We start from the raw sequence: 19,097 nt of genomic DNA, 5'->3' as shown, positions 1-19,097 counted from the left end.
TTTACCCCCACCTTTACTTTCTATGTGTTGTCATGCGAAGATGAGATGACTGGAGCTGCTGCAGCCATCTTGCAAACATGAGGACAGATCTTGTAGCCCTGTCAGAGATGGCAGAGGAAGAAGATCTCTGGGCTCTTGGTGGCATAAGAACTGAAAAAATAGCTCTGAAATCACTCACCCCTAGACTTCTTACAAAGTTAGACACAGATGTTTATGTCATTTAAACCACTCCTCGTTGAGTATCACTGCTTGCAGCCGCGAGCATTCCCAATATTGGGTATCTAAGTGGCATAGCATTTAGTTTGTCATCAAAAGAAGCACACAAAGCTAAGAACATCAGCTTTTTTTTTTATTATTATTATTATTATTATTTACTGTTAATTCCCCCCTAAACAACAGCACAATTCAAATAACAATGACACACACATCTCACTCATATACACAATACCACTAGCCTGCCTGCCAGTCTGTCTGGCCTTTGCTTGGTTCCTGGTGGAGCTGTTTGGAGACAGCCCCCTCTGTAAAAATCCCAAATTGGACATAGGAGGCACGAGAAAGGGGAGACTCTAGCCAGAGAATACATCGGTTTCCAGAGTCCTCAGGGAGTGCCAACTTGGGAACATGCTATAAATGCCTGGGTGAAGAGCAGAAGGCACTGTTTTCATGTGGCTGTTGGATAAATCCCATATGGGGATGTAAGACCTATCTATACCCCTTTGTAGACCAGGGCTGCAGAAACACAGTGGGGTGAGCCAGTGGGCTCCATCAACCAAACCATGGAGCAGGCATGGAAACCAGGAGCCCAGACTAGGAATCTGGGTGACAGGGAGGTCCCCAGAGAAAAGCAACCTTTTGCATTAGCTGCAAGGTAAGATACAGTGTGAAATGTCATGTCCCCTTCTATCTGTTCTGCAACTATAGAATGTGCAACATTTTCATCATGATAGAAAAGGTAAAGAAACAATCTCCCAGCATTTTGGCCTAATGCAATTGAGCAGGACCCTGCCAATTGTACCGTCCCGTGGAAAAACCTACTACTACGCTATCCAGGGAGTCCGTGGTCAGTCCACCCCCACCCCTAACATTTTAGTCACTAAATCTATGAATTCAGCTAAAGTAATGTACTCTGGAATACAGAGAGGCCCTGCAGTTGGGGAGGGATAAAGATGGGCCAAGACTGGGGTCTCAGGAACAGGTGACTTCCTGGCTGTCTTGGGGAAGCTCGTTGTTGAAACTGCTCTCTCCAAATGGTGAGTAAGGGGGGACCTGGGGGGCTTCGATGATCAGCAGGCCCTCTGGGGAAAGCGAGGCGAAAACCGTCACAGGATCCACCTCTGCAGGAAGCCTAGGAGAGAGAAGCACAAGACACTCTTCATGTATTATTGTTAATATCGCTTAAACATTCTTTTTTTCACTCGAAAGAAAAGTTTTCTTAACTATTTTTTTTTTTTAATTTTTTTTTCAACGTTTATTTATTTGTGGGACAGAGAGAGACAGAGCATGAACGGGGGAGGGGCAGAGAGAGAGGGAGACACAGAATCGGAAACAGGCTCCAGGCTCCGAGCCGTCAGCCCAGAGCCCGACGCGGGGCTCGAACTCACGGACCGCGAGATCGTGACCTGGCTGAAGTCGGACGCTTAACCGACTGCGCCACCCAGGCGCCCCTCTTAACTATTTATTTTGAGAGAGAGAGTGAGAGACAGCGTGAGTGAGCAGGGGAGGGGCCGAGGGGGAGAGAGAATCCCAAGCAGGCTCCGCACTGTCAGCTCAGAGCCCCACGTGGGGCTCAGACTCACGAACCGTGAGATCATGACCTTAGTTGAAACCAAGAGTCGGATGCTTAACCGACTGAGCCACCCAGATGCCCCAAAAGAAAATGTTTCTGATATGAATTTGGGCTCTTAGGGCATACAACGCTGGGTCTGAATCCTGGCTCTGCCCTTTTCTAGCTGTATGATCTTGGGAAGGTCACTCAATTGCTCTGAGTTAATTTCCTCATCTGCAAACGGAGATAGTAATATTAAAATTGTATAGTATTTGAAATGAGACAGAGTCTGAACATGCTTTGCAAACGGTAAAGTGGTGTTCGAACAGTAACTTAAAAGGTCCCTGGGGCCCAGATATTTGATCCTTGGTTGAGGTCTCTCTACTCTCACTGGACCGGCTGCTGGCAGAAATGGCCACCACTCCCCTCCCTTTGTAGAACATAGGTAAGGTGTCACAGCAGGCAACACATTTTCATCTGCCATGTGCCTGCTGAGAACGCGTTATTGGTGAATTACTGATGGAACAGGATGGTCGCACAGTAAGCTACTCTATGATGCTTAGAATGAGTCTTGAGGGGCGCCTGGGTGGCTCAGTTGGTTAAGCGTCTGACTCTTGATCTCAGCTCAGGTCATGATCTCACAGTTTGTAAGTTCAAGCCACGCATTGGGCTCTGTGCTGATAGTGGGAAGCCTACTTGGGATTCTGTCTTTTCTTCTCTCTGCCCCTCACCTGCTTGTGCTCTCTCTCTGTCTCAAAGTAAATAAATAAACTTAAAAAAAAAAAAAAGAATGAGCCTTGATTTGGGTCACATCTGAAGCAGCTCTTGGCAGGTCATAATTGCTTTGTTCTCAAAACACATTTATAGGCTTTACCTGGCTAGAACTTTATAATGATCCTCCAATGGCTAATAGGTAGGAATTAATATGCCTGTTGCATAAAACATTTAACAGAGACTTGGGGAGATCAAGTGACATGTTCAGTGAGTGAGAACATCAAAGACAGGATTTCTGAATCCAACTCTGGTTCCCGTTCTGAAGCTATATATTATAATTTTTTGGATCGTTTTGGGTAAAATGAGGCAATCTTGAGACATGGTTCCTTCATCAAACTACTGGTATTGTGAGAACATGTTCATGGCCTCACTGGGATGCCATTATAAATAAAGATGATGGAAACTATGACCATCACCTGCATATCATCTCATTTAGTTGTTAACAATAATCCCACCAGGCAAGTTCCCTCACTGTCCCGATTGACAGACAAGGAAATTGAGGACAGAGACGTGAAGCGATTTGCCCGAGGTCACGCTGCTGGTAAGAAGCATATGGAAATGGAATTGGAATCTTGGTCTCCAAACCCATGATGCTCTGCTCTACTGCGTCCCCTGGCACCAAACTTTTGAGAAAAGGATTATGGTAGGGAAGCTAGGAGGGTCAATCAGCATAGATCTTTCCATTGGTCCAGGATGACTCTGCCTGTTATAAACGCAGGGGTTTTGATGACAGAACCAAGAAATGAGGCAGATCCATTCCTGGCCAGGGCAGGATCCTTCCTGAAGGGGCTGGGGAGTTTTCTCTGTGAGTAGCAACATGTAGCCACATGAGTGGAATCTACCCAGGAGACTCCTGCCAAATTAGAGCCACGGAGATTAACAAGGGGCCTTCTGGGAAGGATGGAAGAAAAAGAGGGAACTTGGGCAGGCACCAAGTCAAACTTGAAGCACAGACAAGGCCAAAAGTCTGGACCTCCGTCCCACTGCTGGGGATGGGCTGACTCCGTTTAACTATTTACATGCTAACCCGTAGCATACCTGGTGCAATGGGGCAGGGCAGCCATGGTCCAGAGCATGGCCCTTGCAGGCAGGCAGATCTGAGTTTGAATTCTGACTCTTGCTGACTGTGTGACCTTGGACTGGTGATCTAGCCTCTCTGAACCTACGTCCTTATATGAAAAGTGGGTTAACAGTTTCTGTCTGGGAGAATTACATGGGATAATGAAAGCAAAGGGCTTAGCCCAGTGCCTGGCATACCTTAAGTGCTCAATAAATGTTAGCCTCTACATTGTTACTACGGTCACTGACCATTTAAATGGGAACCTGGATGGCTGTGAATATTTTAGCACACATTGTGGTATCACCAAACTAAAAAATGTCTGAGCCTAAAAGAATCTTCTTGATTGTTCAGGACAGTGCTCTCATATTACATATGGGGAAACTGAGACCCAAAGATAAAAATAGACTTGTTCAAGGTCTCTCACCAGGTGACCTATATGTTGAACCACCATGGTGGGAAAATTATTCTTCTTCCATTCTCTCTCAATCCTTCCATTTGCATCCAAATGAACATCTCAGCTAAGTGTTACCATGATCTTTAACGCTGTTAGCCTCTATCCCTTGCTATTGTCACTTTTTAACAGAGACAGAGCTGATCTAAAGCTTAAACCCTTAAGCAGGTAATGCTATCTAGTTGGAACTTATCCACATTTTTCTTTCATTGGGTTTGTTTTATGACTGCCTTCTTCAGTGAACATATTAGTAGTAGTACTTTAACTTTCTCAAAAGCAACCTGATCAAAAAGGAAAGAAGTCTTAAGCAACTAATAATATGGGAATGTAAACACATAAAGCAGAGAGTAGTTGAAGATGGTCTTCAAATGACTGCAATCCAGTTTCCTCTACCCAGGCAGGAAGGTCATAGGCTTTGAAGGTGGGGAGATCTGTGTTTGAATCCCAGACCTGGCTCATCACTAGCTGTGTGACCTTTGTGGAATTCCAACATCCCTCTGAACTTCAGTTTTCTTATCCACAAGATGGACTTAATAACACTGGCTCCACAGGATTCTTTTACACGTGAAATAATATTACACCTATACCCCTCTTATGGCTCTTGACACATTACAGGTGTCAGTAAATAGCAAAACAGATACCTGGGAAGATGGAGAGCAGGGACCTAAAGTTTGCTTTGACTCTGAGCATCCTCCATCAATGACTTCCTGCGTCCCCTGCTTCCTGTCCTTACATTCAAGTTGGCTATGGAAAGATCCCATCTACCGTCTTGCCCTGCTCCCAACCCACAAGATCTCTCCTGCACCCCCTCATCCAATCAACATGGCACCTTTCACATGGGGATGGATGTGTTGGGACGAATTTCCTAGTCATGGCTAAGGCAAACAGCTGTAGCATCCTGCCTAGGTGGAAAACTCCAAGGATCTCATTCTGGCTGAAGGAACTTCCCCCTGTTCTCTGATGACCAGAGTTTTTCCGGGGAGAGTCAATGGAGCCTCCTGAGAGTGGGCCAGGGCCATCTTTGGTGTCTAGAGCCTGGGCAGAGCCAGGGGGTCCCGGGAGGTCCCAGCTGCTCTCATGTGACTCCAGCCTTGCAGAGTTTTTAAAATAATATTAGTCCTCACAGACTGAACACTGAGTCTTTACCCTGTGCTGAATGTTTGACACACATGTTCTCATTCCCCATCACAACTTGGTCCAGAGGAAACGCGGGGACAGAAGCTCAGAGCAGTTCAGCTGGTTGTTCTAAGTTACCCACTTTCTTTATCATGGAGCCAGGTCTCCCTATACCCAGAGGTGAGCTTCAAAATATTTAGCAACTGGCACAGCTGGACAATGACCAGACAGAATGGATGGATACATAGCATAGGGATGGAGGAGGGTCCTGGGGACCCCCTGTTGTTGGCATGTGGGGAGGCTCAGAGGATCCCAGAGACAGGATCAGGAAAGCCAGGTTGGCTAGGGAGGGCACTTGTGGGGCTCAAGACAATGGCTAGCCCAATATTATAACAAGAAGCTCAGCTCGGTTGCTGGACCCCAGCCGAATAGCAGCCTGTGCTTTGAGAAACTTTAAACATTTCTATTGGTCAAATCACCCCAGCAAGCTGTTTTCCCGGAGGCATCAGAGATGGGGAAATCCATGTTTTTAAAAGATGATTAACCCGCTGACTTCTTTCCAGCTCGATCCCTTCCACGGAGTTGCCCTGTCGGTGACTCCATCCTGAGACCTTATTTGAGTCTCTTCAAAGAAACATCAGCTCCCCCGCACTTGTCCCCCCTTCTTTTCCCCCCTCTCCCTCTCAGCAGCGTGTGGTCTGGCCGCTGTACCAGGAAGAGGTGTGGGTCTTGGGGATGGCAGGGGAGCCAACGAGCGTAAAGAGAAACAGCTGTTTGCCTTACTGGGAAGCGTCCATGGGCTTCTAAGAACTCAGAGGTGCCGGGGCGGGTCAGGAATGGGCACACGGCAGGAGAGACAGGACTGCAGAATCCCAAAGCTGAAGGAAGCCTCAGAATTCAGCTGGTGCAATCTCTCCAGACCAGGACATTTTGGCCAGGGCCGAGGGTGGAGTTGAGACTCCATAACCACACCAATGATAGTAATAATAGCCTGCCACTTATGAGGACCAGCTGGGTGCTGGTGGCTGTGCTCTGATCTCATTTCATTTTCAGTCGGCGGATTCCGGAATCAAGAGCCACCCCCATCCCTTTTACAGGTGAAGAAAGGGCATCCTTTGCTCCGGGGCACGAGCACTGAACCGAGTTCAGGGATCGGTTTGGAGCTAAATTCTAACTGTAAGGACCTTAGGTAGCCCCTTACACCTCTGGGAATTTAGTCTCCCCGACAAACAAGGAGGGTAATGTCTCTTCTGCCCGCTGCAAAGATTAAAGGCATTGACTGGGACAGGGCTTTGGAGCCAGAGTGCACACAGTGGACAACTGCTGAGTACAGGGAAGAGGTGTTTAGCAGCAGCACCCGGCTGTCGTCTCCCTCCCTACAGGCATCGTCCTTAGGGCCCCCGGTGTGGCTTCGATTCACTGGCCCAGCCTGGTGGTCTTCCGGCCGCTCCCATGATTCCCCCCGCTCAGCCCTTCCCACAGCCCTCAGCAAAACCCACCCTTCACATGTCCCAACCTCTCAGCCTCCAAACCCCTCCCAGGAGGAAACAGCAATGTCAGGACAAGTTCCGCCTTCATTCCTGTGGATACCGTAGGGAAGGCGCACGCTCTCCCGCGGTGGGACACTTAGAGCAGGCACCCTTTGGAAGGATCCACTGGGCACTCGGGCACCAAGGGAGGGTCTTTCTTGATGGTGGTGGAGATCCTCCCTCAAGCGTGCCACGGGATGAGTGCCTCGATTTTCACCGAATCACAGACAAATCATTTTGCTTCTCTAATTCTCGGGCTCTTCATCTGTAAAGTGACATTGTTAACTTCCCACCTCGCGGGGCACGGAGCCCAGGTGTGACGGCATGATCTACGTAACCTCTTCCGGGACCCTACGGCAGGTTTGCTGTGACACTTTCTCCCCTTTAGGTGTGAGGGTTCGATTCCCTCACTGGGGCTCGTCTGGAAAGAGAGATGCCCAAGACGGAGACGCTCCAGATCTTGGGTCCCAGGCCCTACCCACTCCTCCACCCTCACCCTGGAACCCACGCCACCAGGGCACTTACTGGATCTTCTTCGTGAAGTTCTTGGAAACGATGCCACCTTCTTGCTGCTTCTCTTCATGTTTGCCTAGAAGAGAGCGGAATGCCGCGCGTAAGCATCGATGTCCCCCAGACTTTGGTCAGGACTCAGACTTGGGTTCGAATCCTGCCCCTGCCCCTGCCTCGCCGTTTGACGTGGGGTCGGAGACACCAGTTTTCTGAGCCTCTCTGGTCCCTCGTCTACTAAACGGACCCCCCTGAGCCGAGGCTGTCGTAAAGATGAACTAAGACGACGGACCAGACAGGAGGCCTAGACGGTGGTTTGTAGGCAATTACAAGTTAGATTTAGGAAATCACGGAGACTGAACCACACGTTGTATCTTTTAAGTCTTGCCTCTGGGCCCTTTCCCCTAACCAGCCAGTCGAACCCTGAAGCTAACATCCCAGGAGGGGTGATAGAAAAGAAGTGGGGTCGCATGCTGAGCCCTAGTCTGCCACCCAGTTGACTTTACGACGCACAGAGTCTTTCCTAGCTCTGAAGGTGGGCTTCTTTCCCCCTTGGTTACTGATGTGGAAACTGAGGCCCAGTGATGGGTCCAAGGTCACCCAGCAGGTGTACGGCAGGCCTGAGCTCTGAACCAGCTCCCTCTGAGTCTACACCGAGGGCTGCGGGTCTGATGCCCCTCTGCCTGTTCCAGCCTGAAATTAGCTCTTTGAGCCACATTATCTCTACCTAAAACTGGACAAACTGCCTGGAAATAATGTTTCAATCTGCTAAAACAAACAAACAAACAAACAAAACAGAAAAAACCCACCCAGACTCTCGAAAGAGGGCTTTCTTTAAGAAATGACACCTTAGACACCACAGATTTGAAATTCCACCTGCCCCACCTTCTAGAGGGTAGCAGGGGTGGGGCTGTTTTCTTTCCTTAGGAAGAGAAAAGATAAGAAGGTTTGGGCCCAAACTGGCTATCGCCTTCAATTTACATAGCAACTTCTGAGCCTCTTGACTGCTCCTTACTCCTTTTTTATTAATTTTTTTAATGGGGAGAGTCTCTAACTTCTCTTTAAACAAACCAGATTAGGGCAGGGAGGAGCCCTTCAGCTCCTATCTTTATTTGTTCCTCATCTGTGGGGCCACATTCCCAGGCCAAGAACCCTCATTTCCACGGGGACACCCTTCTGAGAAGCTGTGGAATCCAGAGTGTAAATCACCTCGTGGGATTTTTTTTTTTTTTTTGGCAGCCCCAGTCTTAAAAAAACTGACGACGTATAGGCGATTATGTTATCAATTGCTTTTTCATTATTCCTAATTTCTTTATTACTGACTTTGCTCTGACTGTAAGATAATACATGTGTATGCTAGAAAATGTAGAAAATGCCGAAATAAATTATCAAAACTACCTGTCCTCATCACTGCGACAAGACCACATTTTTTGTATACGCTCCAGACTTTTCTTTCTATGGACATAAGTGTTATATAGGATAGATACATATCGCAGATTTTAGGAAATGGGATCATATTGCGCGTTATGCTCAAAACTGTTATCTCTTGCCAACACATCATAATCATTTCTCCACGTCTTGCCAAATATTCTTCGGCAACATGATTTCTTTAACTGCTGCGCAGCATTCCGCTGTAGGGATCCGTAAGTTCATTTAGCCAATCCCTGGCTTTTTGGGCAGTGAGACGGTATCTGACCTTAGAGAGAACCACACATTCTTACAGCTGGATCTTTGCATCTGGCCTGATGACATCTTTAGGATAAATTCTAAGTTCTAGAATTTCTGAGACTTGCTCTGTATTGCCAGATTGCCCTTAGGAAAGGTTGCATCAATTTATTCTCTCACGGGCTGGGTGGAAAGGGGTCCACTGTCTGGTTACCCAGAACATGCTATGCTTTGAACGCGCTGCCCCCGGGAGAGTTGATTTGGGCCCGCCAAATCCGTGAGTGCCAACTGTCCAGCCCTAACCGGGCCTGTGGCCCAGGAGCACTGTCTGTTCTCTGACACCCTCCCCCCAGAGCCTGGGCCTCCAGAGAGGCCTGCTTCCCCTGGGGACTGGCCAGTGCCTCTGACTCAGCCCTTTTGCACCGCTGGTGTCCTGGGAATAATAAGCAATAACGAACTCTTATACAGCGCTTTCTTGGTGTGAGCCACTGTCCCAGCCCCTTACTAATAGCGACTCCTTTAATTTTCGTGACAACCTTAGAAAGCAGGGACTCTCATTATTACCATTTTGTGGATGGGGGACAGAAGTTCAGAGAGGTTAAGTGATATGCCCAAGGTCACACAGCTTGGAGTGCTGGAGCAAAGGTATTTGGGTTTTGGATTTCAGTCTCTGCTCTAACACTTTCTAGCCCATCTCTACTCTTCTCTGAGCCTCAGTTTATTCTTCTCTAAAATGGGGGTGACAATAGCTTCCTAATTTGGGGGTTGCTGTGAGCAGCAAATGAAAATGAGTCACAGGACTGCTTTGTAAGTGGTAAAAATATTGTGTGAAGGCGAAGGCTTGTGGCTTCTTTTGATGTTTGGAGAAAGGACTACTCCTGAAAGGCTAAGCTTCCCTGTCCAGGCCCTGAAAATAGGGTATTGGGGTTGGGGGGGGGACGATGTCTGAGCAGGGGCAGCTCCAAGATTTCCATAAAGAGGAGCCTGGTTGAAAGTGGATGCTGCTACCAGAGGCTCATCGTGAAGCCTAATTTGCATATTATTTGAATATCTATTTATTGGGGCAGCTTAAGGATTAGGAGTGATTTTTAATTTCTTATTTTGCTTTCCTAGCTATGTCTTCTACCGTGGCAATATTTTATTTTCGTAAACAGAAAAAAGTAATTATGATTCTTTTTTAAAAAAAGAACTCATCTGGAGGCAGGGCAAGCCAGAGGCCCCTCACAGCTGCTGTTTTTTCAAACATGCCTCAGAGAAGTGTAGGTACCAAGAAGCAGGAATCAGCACTTCAGGGAAAGCCACTGGCCCAGCGAAAGAAAGAAGGTGCTGTTTCCAGGGGAGGCAGAGGCCCTGGGATTAAGGAGAGGGGGTGGGAATAAGGCCTCTGGGTTTTCCAGTTTCTTCTTGGCCAGGGCTGGGCCCAGTGGCCCATGAAGAGAACATTTCTTGGCTGCGGGCTGCAGGGTGCGAGTTGGGGTGTATAAGCATCACGGAAAGCATCTAATCTAGCATTTTCCAAACACTTGCCTGGAACTATACACTCATATATGGTCAGATAAGACAGGGCTGCCTCCAGAAAGCCATAAACTACATTAATGTAGCAAATCAAAGCTCTGATAAGTCCTGCAGTAAGGAGACCTGTTTATAATTTTGTTTCCTCTGGCACCTTTTAAAAATCTGTACCGCCTTCCTTCCATTTCTCAGGTGCCTCGTGATATCTTAAAATGTGCTGTTTGGCAAATACTGATTTAGTTCAACTCCTCCTAAGACCTAAGGCCAACAGTAAAACTGAAGCCCAAGACGTGGGAGGATTTGCCCGAGGCTGCATAATCAGAAGAAAATCCAGCCATCCTGACTCGGAACTGTCTCAGCAGGCCTGGCTTTGAATTTCAGACGTTGCCATGGACGACCAGGGGATCTCAGGTGAGTTACTCTCTCTGAGCCTCAATCTCCTCCTTGTAAAGTGGGTGTCACAAACCTACCTATATTTCCTTGCAAGTCCACATGAGGAACCTGGGAGCCAACATTTGTAGGCATTTAGCACAGTGCCTACACCGAGTGCTTGAAGAAGAATAGGTCTGTCATTATGAGATATAGGATAAAAGATTGGAGCTGATTTTAAATGGAACCCTGATATCAATCTGATTTCATATCCATTTTATGAGAGTCTCTATATATACTTTCAGGGGATTTGGATTCTGTCAAGCTGAGGGTGCTAAGTACATACCTATGAGGCATTTTACAACCTAAAAAGGCTTTGTCTGTCTTATTGAAGCACCCAACCACCCCATTTTACAAATATGGAAACTGAGGCTCCATGATTCACTCAAAGCCTCATTCAGTGCCATTGCATTAGTAAGGTGCTTAGCTGAGATCTCAGCCTGGAGCTGCCAGAACCCACCTGTTAAGAAGCATCTAGAAGGGCACCTGGGTGGCTCAGTCAGTTAAGCATCTGACTTGAGCTCAGGTCATGATCTCACGGTTCGTGAGTTCGAGCCCTGCATCGGGCTCTGTGCTGACGGCTCAGAGCCTGGAGCCTGTTTCAGATTCTGTGTCTCCCTCTCTCTCTGCCGCTCCCCCTCCCACACTCTGTCTCTCTCAAAAATAAATAAACATTAAAAAAAAATTTTTTTTAAAGAAGCACGTAGAAAGGAAGAGAATGGGGGAGATATACTTCAGGGGTCTCCTGGAGGGGCCAGAGGGCACGGGGACACCTCCAACCAAGGGTGGAAGACTCTGGAATCCGAATGAAAACCAGAGACGGGAGAGGTGGTGATAATAATCGTTTACAGAGTGCCAGGCAGACACTATTATTAGCTCCATTTTACAGACTCTCTGCATTTATTATCATATATTGTCAGCTCACATTTAATCTTCTCTACAGATTTGCAGGAGAGATATTATCATGATCCCCATTCTGCAGATAAGACAACTGAGGCTCAGAACAGTGAGAAGACTTTCTGAGCAGTCTTCCATCGGGCAGTGTTGGAATTTGAACCCAGGTCTCAAAGAACATCTACGATCTATGGTATATTGGGACCTTGCTCTGTGCCCAGCATTTTAATAACAGCAGCATCACAGCAATAACAATACTGAACCCTTGTCCGCACTTGACCCCCGTCAGCTCATTTAATACAACAATCCTCATGCACCAGAACCCCGATTTCCAGATAAGGAAACACAGCTCGGGAAAGATAAACATTCTGTGCATCCTGCTGGTTAGTGTGGCACAGCCACTTTCAGAACTCAGGCCTGGCCACCAGCCAACTCGGAACGCCCTGGCTGAACCCCTCCATCCGCACATGGCCCCAGCGTGTCTCCTGGCCCACCACCCCCGGGCAGAGCCTCTGATGTTTACAATTCCGCCCTGGGAGGCTTTGAAAACTCCCCCTACACACCGCCTGCCGCCTGCCCCACCAGGGCTTGTATCCGCCCAGCCTGCCTTGCAATGGCTTTTATTGATTCTCTGGCCTGCCAGCCTGTGCCGGGAACACACTCTTTTTAATGGAGCGTTAATTGGGAGGGAAGAGAGAGAAAGCTGTTCCCCTGCCCAGCAGGGACTGAGTCTCCTGTCTCCTCCTCCTTTCTCCCAGGCTGGGATGTGGCGGCAAGGACCCCAGGCCTGGCGTCCTGGGCAGGCCTAGACTCTTCCTGCTGCTGACTCATGGCGTGACCTCGGACAAGTTCCGCTTGGGCCTCAGCCTCCTCAGCTGTGAAATGGGAGCAGACAGCCCTGCTTCTCAGGGCCGGAGTGAGGATTACTTGGAAGAAGGAATCTAAGAGTCTTAGTCCAGTTTTTGGTACCTAGTAGGTGCTCAATAAATCATCAAATCTCTTCTGGCCTCCCAATTCCCAAGACAGCCTGAGTTTGAATCTGGGCGGCCTTGGACAAGTTACTTTCAGCTTTCTGTGCCTCAGTTTCCTCATCTGTGAAAAGAAGAGACAGACAGGCCCCACCTCCTCTGGTTGCCTTCACTGAGATGCTACAGGTAAAGGGCGGAGTGCGGTGCCTAGCAGAGAGTAAATGCTCATTCAAGGTCCCAATTAGTCAGCGCCCTAATCTGGAACAAGGGGCCCCATTCCTCTTGAAACCTGAGCTGATCATTAGCTCTATCGTGGCACAGCACTTAACACACTCTTCTAGACTGTGCTGTGACACTGTGCCCCATCTCGTCCTTGTCTTTGTATTTCTTCTCTATCTGTTTGACTTACCCTTTCTATTAATTTTTTTTTCCTGTCAAAACCTGTGACGTGGTTTCTACTTCCCTGACTGTGCTCTGACTGATAGATACAGCCCTCAAAGGCCCCAGCCACTGGGTCAGGTTGAGGTGTCTCCTGGAAGCCAGGGAGAGCACAGCTTTTCCACAAAGATAACTTCTGTGGCCTGCATTCCTGAGCCCTGAAGTCACCTGTGTCACGCCGTCACAGCTCACCCTCTAAGGGAACAAACATTCTCTTGGCCATTCCTGGGGCTGAGGCCTACACCCTTCTCCCGGGTTCTCTCTCACTCCTGCCCCTCACTCACCAGACACCTCCACGTATCCGTCCTTGGTCTTCACCATCAGCTCCTCTGGCTTAAAGCTGTGCACGTTAACACACACTTTCCAGGGCTCCCCAGGGAAGGGTGGGGGGCTCCTGCCCTGAGCAGGTACCCCGAACCTGGCTGCAGCCGTGGGCCCCCGAGGCACCATGCCTGACCTCAGGGTTCCAGGCCATGCTGGGGAGAATCGAGGCAGGGCCCAGTTGTGCCAAGAGGCAGTCAAGTCGTCCGGGAAGGGGTCCATGCCAAAGTCATCATCCAGCAGGCGCGAGGGGAGGGATGAGTCTCGGAAGGGGTCTCTGCGCAGGCGGCTTGGGAGGTGGCAGGAGAAGGGCATCTGACCATCAGCCATGGCTGCTGAGCTGGAGGGGAAACGGAGGCTCAGAGAGAGGGAGCCACCTGCCCAAGGTCACACAGCAAGGTGATGTGGGTGGGTTGGCCCTCCAAGCTTATTTTTCTGCTTCAGAAAATGCCGAACCGTCCACTGCCAAGGACAGAGGGTGTGCACCCGGCTGGGATCCCAGCCCCCAAAGACACTCCAAAGGCTACCACCAGCTGGTCCAGCAGAATTCCAGAGGGCCCCTCTCCGCTCTGCCTCACCAGAGATCCGCCAGTCACTGTCCTCCCAGACTGTCCAGGCTCTCAGCCAGAGCCACTGAGATGTCTAGAGGAGAGTCAGGAGCTTCATAAACCCAGGGACGCAGGCCTAGAAACTTCTCCTTGCTTCTTCAGGGCTGAGAGCCTTCTATTTATTGCTGCTTGGGGCTGGAGGCGGGTTTTTCGAGCGCGTCCTGTCACAGGAGTATTCGGAGGTGATGAACCAGCCCCTGAGAATCCGCTGAGGGAACAGCTGGGCTCCCAGGGGTAGGGGAGGGGCCGAGTTCAGCCAGCCAGTCGGACACTCTCCTCCCGCCCCCCTCCCGGCTGGGCTCAGCTCCGCCCCCTCTCCCAGGGCTCGCTCTGGAGCCGCCTCCCCACTCTCAGTGCAAAGGCCGGCTATTAATAACCCTCTGCCTGCTGAGGGCTCAGGTCACCCTCGGGTAATACCTTCCCCAGAGCCTGCTGCCTCCTGCAGAAGGAGGGGAGAGGGTTGGGAGCCCAGTGCATTTGAAGGCAGGTGGCTTTGGGCCGCAATGCCCACTTACAACCCGGCGTGGACACTTGCCTTCAGTGTCCTCTGAGAGCAGTAACATTATTCCCCAGCCACCTGTGAGCTGTCAGTTTTCCCAGCTGTAAAATGGACCCCATAGTAGCCACTGCATGGATGTGTCATGAGGAACACATGAGGTAACCATCCTTAAACATTTAGCAGACTGACACTTTCGCATATTCAGTTTGGAGTTCTCCATTACATGATGCTTGCTGTATGCTGGGTCCTGTTCTAAGTGCTTTCCACATATGAAACCGGCTTCAACGGCACCACCAATCCCGGGAGGTAAAGGGAGTGCCACTATCCCCATTTTACAGATGAGGAAACTATCACAGGAAGTGTTAGCCAATGGTAGCCCTGCATGACTGTTAATGATGATAATTGTCAGAAGGTGCTGTACCGGGGCAGGCGGTCTGGTCTGACACAGGGAGCCCACAGAGGACCTGTTCTAGACTTCCCTGCCCCTCCCACATAGCTTGGAGAATGAATTTGTAAACCGTCCTTCTACCTAACAGCCCCTTGAGCTTGGGTTCTAACTTTGATCTGTCCCCAACAACAGGTGGGCAGTTGGGCGTGCCATTCTCCCCCACCTCCCTCCCTCCCCCGTGGGCTTCAGGGTCTCAGCCCTGCCTTCCTCCTGGGGTGGGGTGGGGTGGGGTGGGGGTGTTAAGGAATTCAATGAGTCATTGGTTGAGAAATCGTTTTGATGTTCAGCAGTGCCTGCATGAGGCCGTTTGCTAAAAATAATTCTATGGAGAGCAACAGTTACCATCATTTTTGGCCTCCCCTTATGCTTCTGTGGCGAGCACGTGCCAACCCGTTGAACCCTCGCAACATCGGGGATGTTATCACCACCCCCATTTTGCAGGTATGCACACAGCTGCCAAGAGACAGGGCTTGGGGGGGGGGGCGGCCAGGGTCTGTGCTGAGCTGACTGGTAGAGACCCCACCCTCCTTCCCCCACTAGCAGAGAGAGGAAGGCTGAGGTGCCCCCGCTCCCCCATCCCGAGTGACTGGGTCCCCACTTGACTCTGGTGAGATCATCAGGCTAGAAGCTTGAGGCTGACGTCATGGCTGGGCACAGAAGCCTCAGCGCACCTATAATTACAGCAGGGGCGAGGCTGGCTGGCTCTGAAGCCAGAACGGGGAGAATCACGGTGTGACCCAGAGAAGAAAGCCGGAGCTGCCAGGGACCTGGGCCGGGGCCAGGGTGAGGTTTCTGGGTGGGTGGCTTGGTCCCCAGCCGTTCGTGTGTGGATTTGAGCGGGTGGAGCGCTTAGTGTGTTTATGTGTTTACTTATGGGTGAGTCTGCTGATGGGTGCGTTCTAGAAGACCCTCCTACTCCTTCCTCTCTAGGCCTCCTTCCCACAACCCCACGGAGCCTTCATCCGCCTTCTCATTTCAAGGATGCTGCCAGCAGGAGAGGAGGGAGGGTGTGCAGCTAGAAAACAGAAATAGCAAACATTAGCATTTATCCAGCACTTTCCACACTCCAGGTTCTGTTCTAAGCACTTAAAATTTATGTATATTAACACATGCGATCCCCCTATAGCCCTATAAGGAAAGGACTTTTATCATCCCCATTTTATTGCTGAGAGAACCAAGGCTCAGTGAGATTGCACGACTCACCCTTGTCTGCACACCCAGTTAAGTGGCAGAGCTGGGATTCGAATCTAGGCAGTTTGGCTCTTGACCCCTCTGCTGTACTACGGTTTATAATCACCATCATGGCTTACATTTAGCTGAGCGCTGACTGTGTACCAGACCATGTGCCCAGCACTTTATTCATGACCTCAGTGGACCCTCATGGCTCAGAGAGGTGAAGCCCCTTGCCGAAGGCCACACAGTGGGACTTGGGAACCCCTGGTCTTGTCCAGTGATCCTCCCACATGCCTGTTGTATGTGCTGCCTCCCCCAGCCCCCGCCCCCAGATTCTCACTACGTTTCTGGGTCAGGCCAGCCTTCCGTTTTGGGAAGCTGAGGGAGGCAGCTGCTCATCCTGCTGACCTAGCCTCCTGGAGAGGAGTCAGTAAGCCCTACAGACTGTCATCAGCCAGATGAAAACATGGGGCCAGGACCAGGAGAAGCCAGGTAGGGGAGGGGGCCCCCAGGCTGGCTCTCTCTGGGAAGGAAAGACCCTGTGGAGTGTGTGTGTGTGTGTGTGTGTGCACACGTGTGTGAGTATTGGGGCAGGGGTTGGGGGCAATATTCGACCCCGGGTCCCAGAACAAGTGTTTTCTTGGCTACTTTCCTCTTAGAGCTTTCACATGGGAAGGACTGCAGTTAATTCTCAAACAGCCCAGGGGGAGGGTGACATCACCCTGCAGTCCGGAAACAGGGGCCCAGGAAGGAGCAGTAGCTGCCTCAAGTCACACGGGAAGCGCCAGGACGCAGACACAATTCTGTGCTCTTCCTGTGCTGCCTTTCCATGGCAGCAAGACTCCACGTTCAGTGCTCCCCTAGGTATTTCCAGCCCCCGCACCACACCGTCCCACCCAGCCTCACCACCCCTGAGCCCTAACTCTACGGGGGGCTGGGTCTGTAGGGCCTGCAGGGGGGGCCCCTGTGGCTCCCTCAAAGGCCTGGCTTTCTGGATGTCATTTTTGCTTAGTGTTTTCTCTACAATTCTAGGGGTCTGGAGCCCTTGTTGCAGGCGTGGGCGCAGATCCTGGTGGCCTGGCGCATTCAGGCTCCAGATGGAGAAAGACCCACGTCAGAGTTCCCTCCGTTGGACACCCCAGGAGCCCAGCACATCTGCAGCAAATAGGAGAGGTGTATGCTCGTGTCTTTTTCCATTCCCTTTCTCAGACCCCCGATGGAATTTCCAGCACGTTCGGCTCCACGGGGGCAGGACCCTCGGGTGTCTTGCTCGCAGCAGCATCCCCGGTGCCTGGAAGGGTGCCTGGTGCGTTGTCGGAGCTCGGCAGGTCTTTGCCAAGCAGGTGATGTCCCGTTAGCGACCCAGTGTCACAATTGCCTGGCTCACATGTGGCAGACCCTGTACTCAGTAACAGCATTAGAATAGGGCTAGAATTTCCAGAGTGCCTAGAAGGTGCCAGCACCCAGTGGAATGCTTTCGAAGCATGCTATTTATTTATTCCTCACCACAACCCCCTCCCAGAAGTTCATACCATCATCATCTCCATCTGACAGATGAGGACACTGAGGTTCAACACGGGAGGGAACTTGTCCAAGGCCACCAGCTTGTGGGTTCTAAACCCAGCTGTGTCTGAACTTCAAGCCCCGTCCTCTTTCCTTGGCCAAATGCCCGGGCAAAAACAAGATGATTAATAAATGAAATAAATAAACAACCCACGTGGTCCCTCCCTACCCAAGTCAATGCCCTCATAATCCTACACAGCTAATGCTTATTTATTCAGCCCTAGCTTCCTGCTACTATTATGTCCAAAATTCTTTCCAGAATGTTCTGAATAACAATAATTCACGATAGCTACGCTTTCTGTTTTGTGGAGGAAAGTTTTATTAATTATAAGGGAAAGGGAATATATGGAATTAAATAATTCGAGTAAACATAAAGAGGGGGAGAGTATAGAGAAGAACAGAGAAGGGTTAACACATCAAATCAGGTACTCGCAACATCCAACCTCTGGCTGGGGGAGCCCCTCGGTGAACAGCCCCCTCTGGAGTCCCGACTGAGGGTCCTGGGCAGAATGTCCTCCCCTCGGGTGAGGCTTCCAACTATTCCCGCCAGGGCAATATATACACTACCCATGTGTGATCTCTGGTTAGTCATGAAGTTTGCCTAAGTGCAGTCCTGAGCAAGCTGGGTTTTTTCTCTGTGTCTCTTATCCTATCTCACAATCTTAGGAGCCTGGGCCTGTGCACGTTTCTCTTCCCGCCCTGATCCATTCCAGGGGACCAGCCTGGTCTGGCTCGAGAAGGTGAGGCAAGTTAATCCCCCTTGGCGTCAGGAACAGAAGGGCCAATTCTGATCCCGAGGCCAGACACGGAGCACAAGCCAACTAAGCCCCCCATGACGGTGTATGTGTGGCTCTGGGCAGAAATGCATGACAAGTCTCACAAACACGCTCTATACAGAACACAGGGATCGCTTCCTCTGACCACCTCTGCAAGTAATAATAATAATAATACTTATTTAACATTTTGTAATAGTTGTCTTTTGCATAAACCGATTTATTTAATCCTCATCCAAATTGCTTTAAGATAGGTATTATTATCCCTGTTCACAGACGACAATATTGAGGCACCAATATTGAGGCACAGAGAGGTTAAATTACTCGCACCAGCTCACACAGCTACAAAGTAGCAGAGCTGATACTCAAATCCAGACAGTCTGGCTCCAGAGTCGGTGCTCCGCACCACCACGTGAGCCTGTGGATAACAGCTCCCCAAACAACAAAATAGTAATGATCTCCACCATTGCTGGAGAACTCTTACGTGCCAAGCTCCACTAAAGACCCCCTACCTTACCTCTGTCATTCCTTATGACAACCCTATGAGATAGTAGTATATTGTTAACTGTTTTCTGTTGAAAACTAAAGGCACAGAGGCAGATGT

General features: G+C 49.9%; 1 protein-coding gene across 1 annotated transcript; it reads right to left on the bottom strand.

The window, feature by feature from the left end:
- Positions 1-1,185: 1,185 nt before the first annotated feature.
- On the bottom strand, positions 1,186-13,759 carry HSPB8 (heat shock protein family B (small) member 8). The gene is made up of 3 exons (XM_047088536.1): positions 13,393-13,759; positions 7,221-7,284; positions 1,186-1,345 (listed from the first exon to the last, which is right to left on the bottom strand). The coding sequence occupies exons 1-3, from the start codon at positions 13,757-13,759 to the stop codon at positions 1,186-1,188; spliced, it is 591 nt and encodes a 196-aa protein (XP_046944492.1).
- Positions 13,760-19,097: the final 5,338 nt, after the last annotated feature.

Source organism: Lynx rufus, unplaced genomic scaffold (genome assembly GCF_022079265.1).
Source record: "Lynx rufus isolate CCGP_SWC_20201006 ecotype Redwood Valley unplaced genomic scaffold, mLynRuf1.p SCAF_24, whole genome shotgun sequence".
Taxonomy (NCBI): Eukaryota; Metazoa; Chordata; class Mammalia; order Carnivora; family Felidae; genus Lynx; species Lynx rufus.
The sequence above is the reverse complement of the archived record's forward strand: the minus strand, read 5'-3'. Positions and strand labels throughout refer to the sequence as shown.

Coding starts and splice junctions, on each gene's coding strand:
- HSPB8 (XM_047088536.1), bottom strand. CDS start 13,759: ATGGCTGATGGTCAGATGCCCTTCTCCTGCCACCTCCCAAGCCGCCTG. Junction 7,285..13,392: donor CGGATACGTGGAGGTGTCTG/GTGAGTGAGGGG, acceptor GCTCTCTTCTAG/GCAAACATGAAGAGAAGCAG. Junction 1,346..7,220: donor AACTTCACGAAGAAGATCCA/GTAAGTGCCCTG, acceptor TCTCTCTCCTAG/GCTTCCTGCAGAGGTGGATC.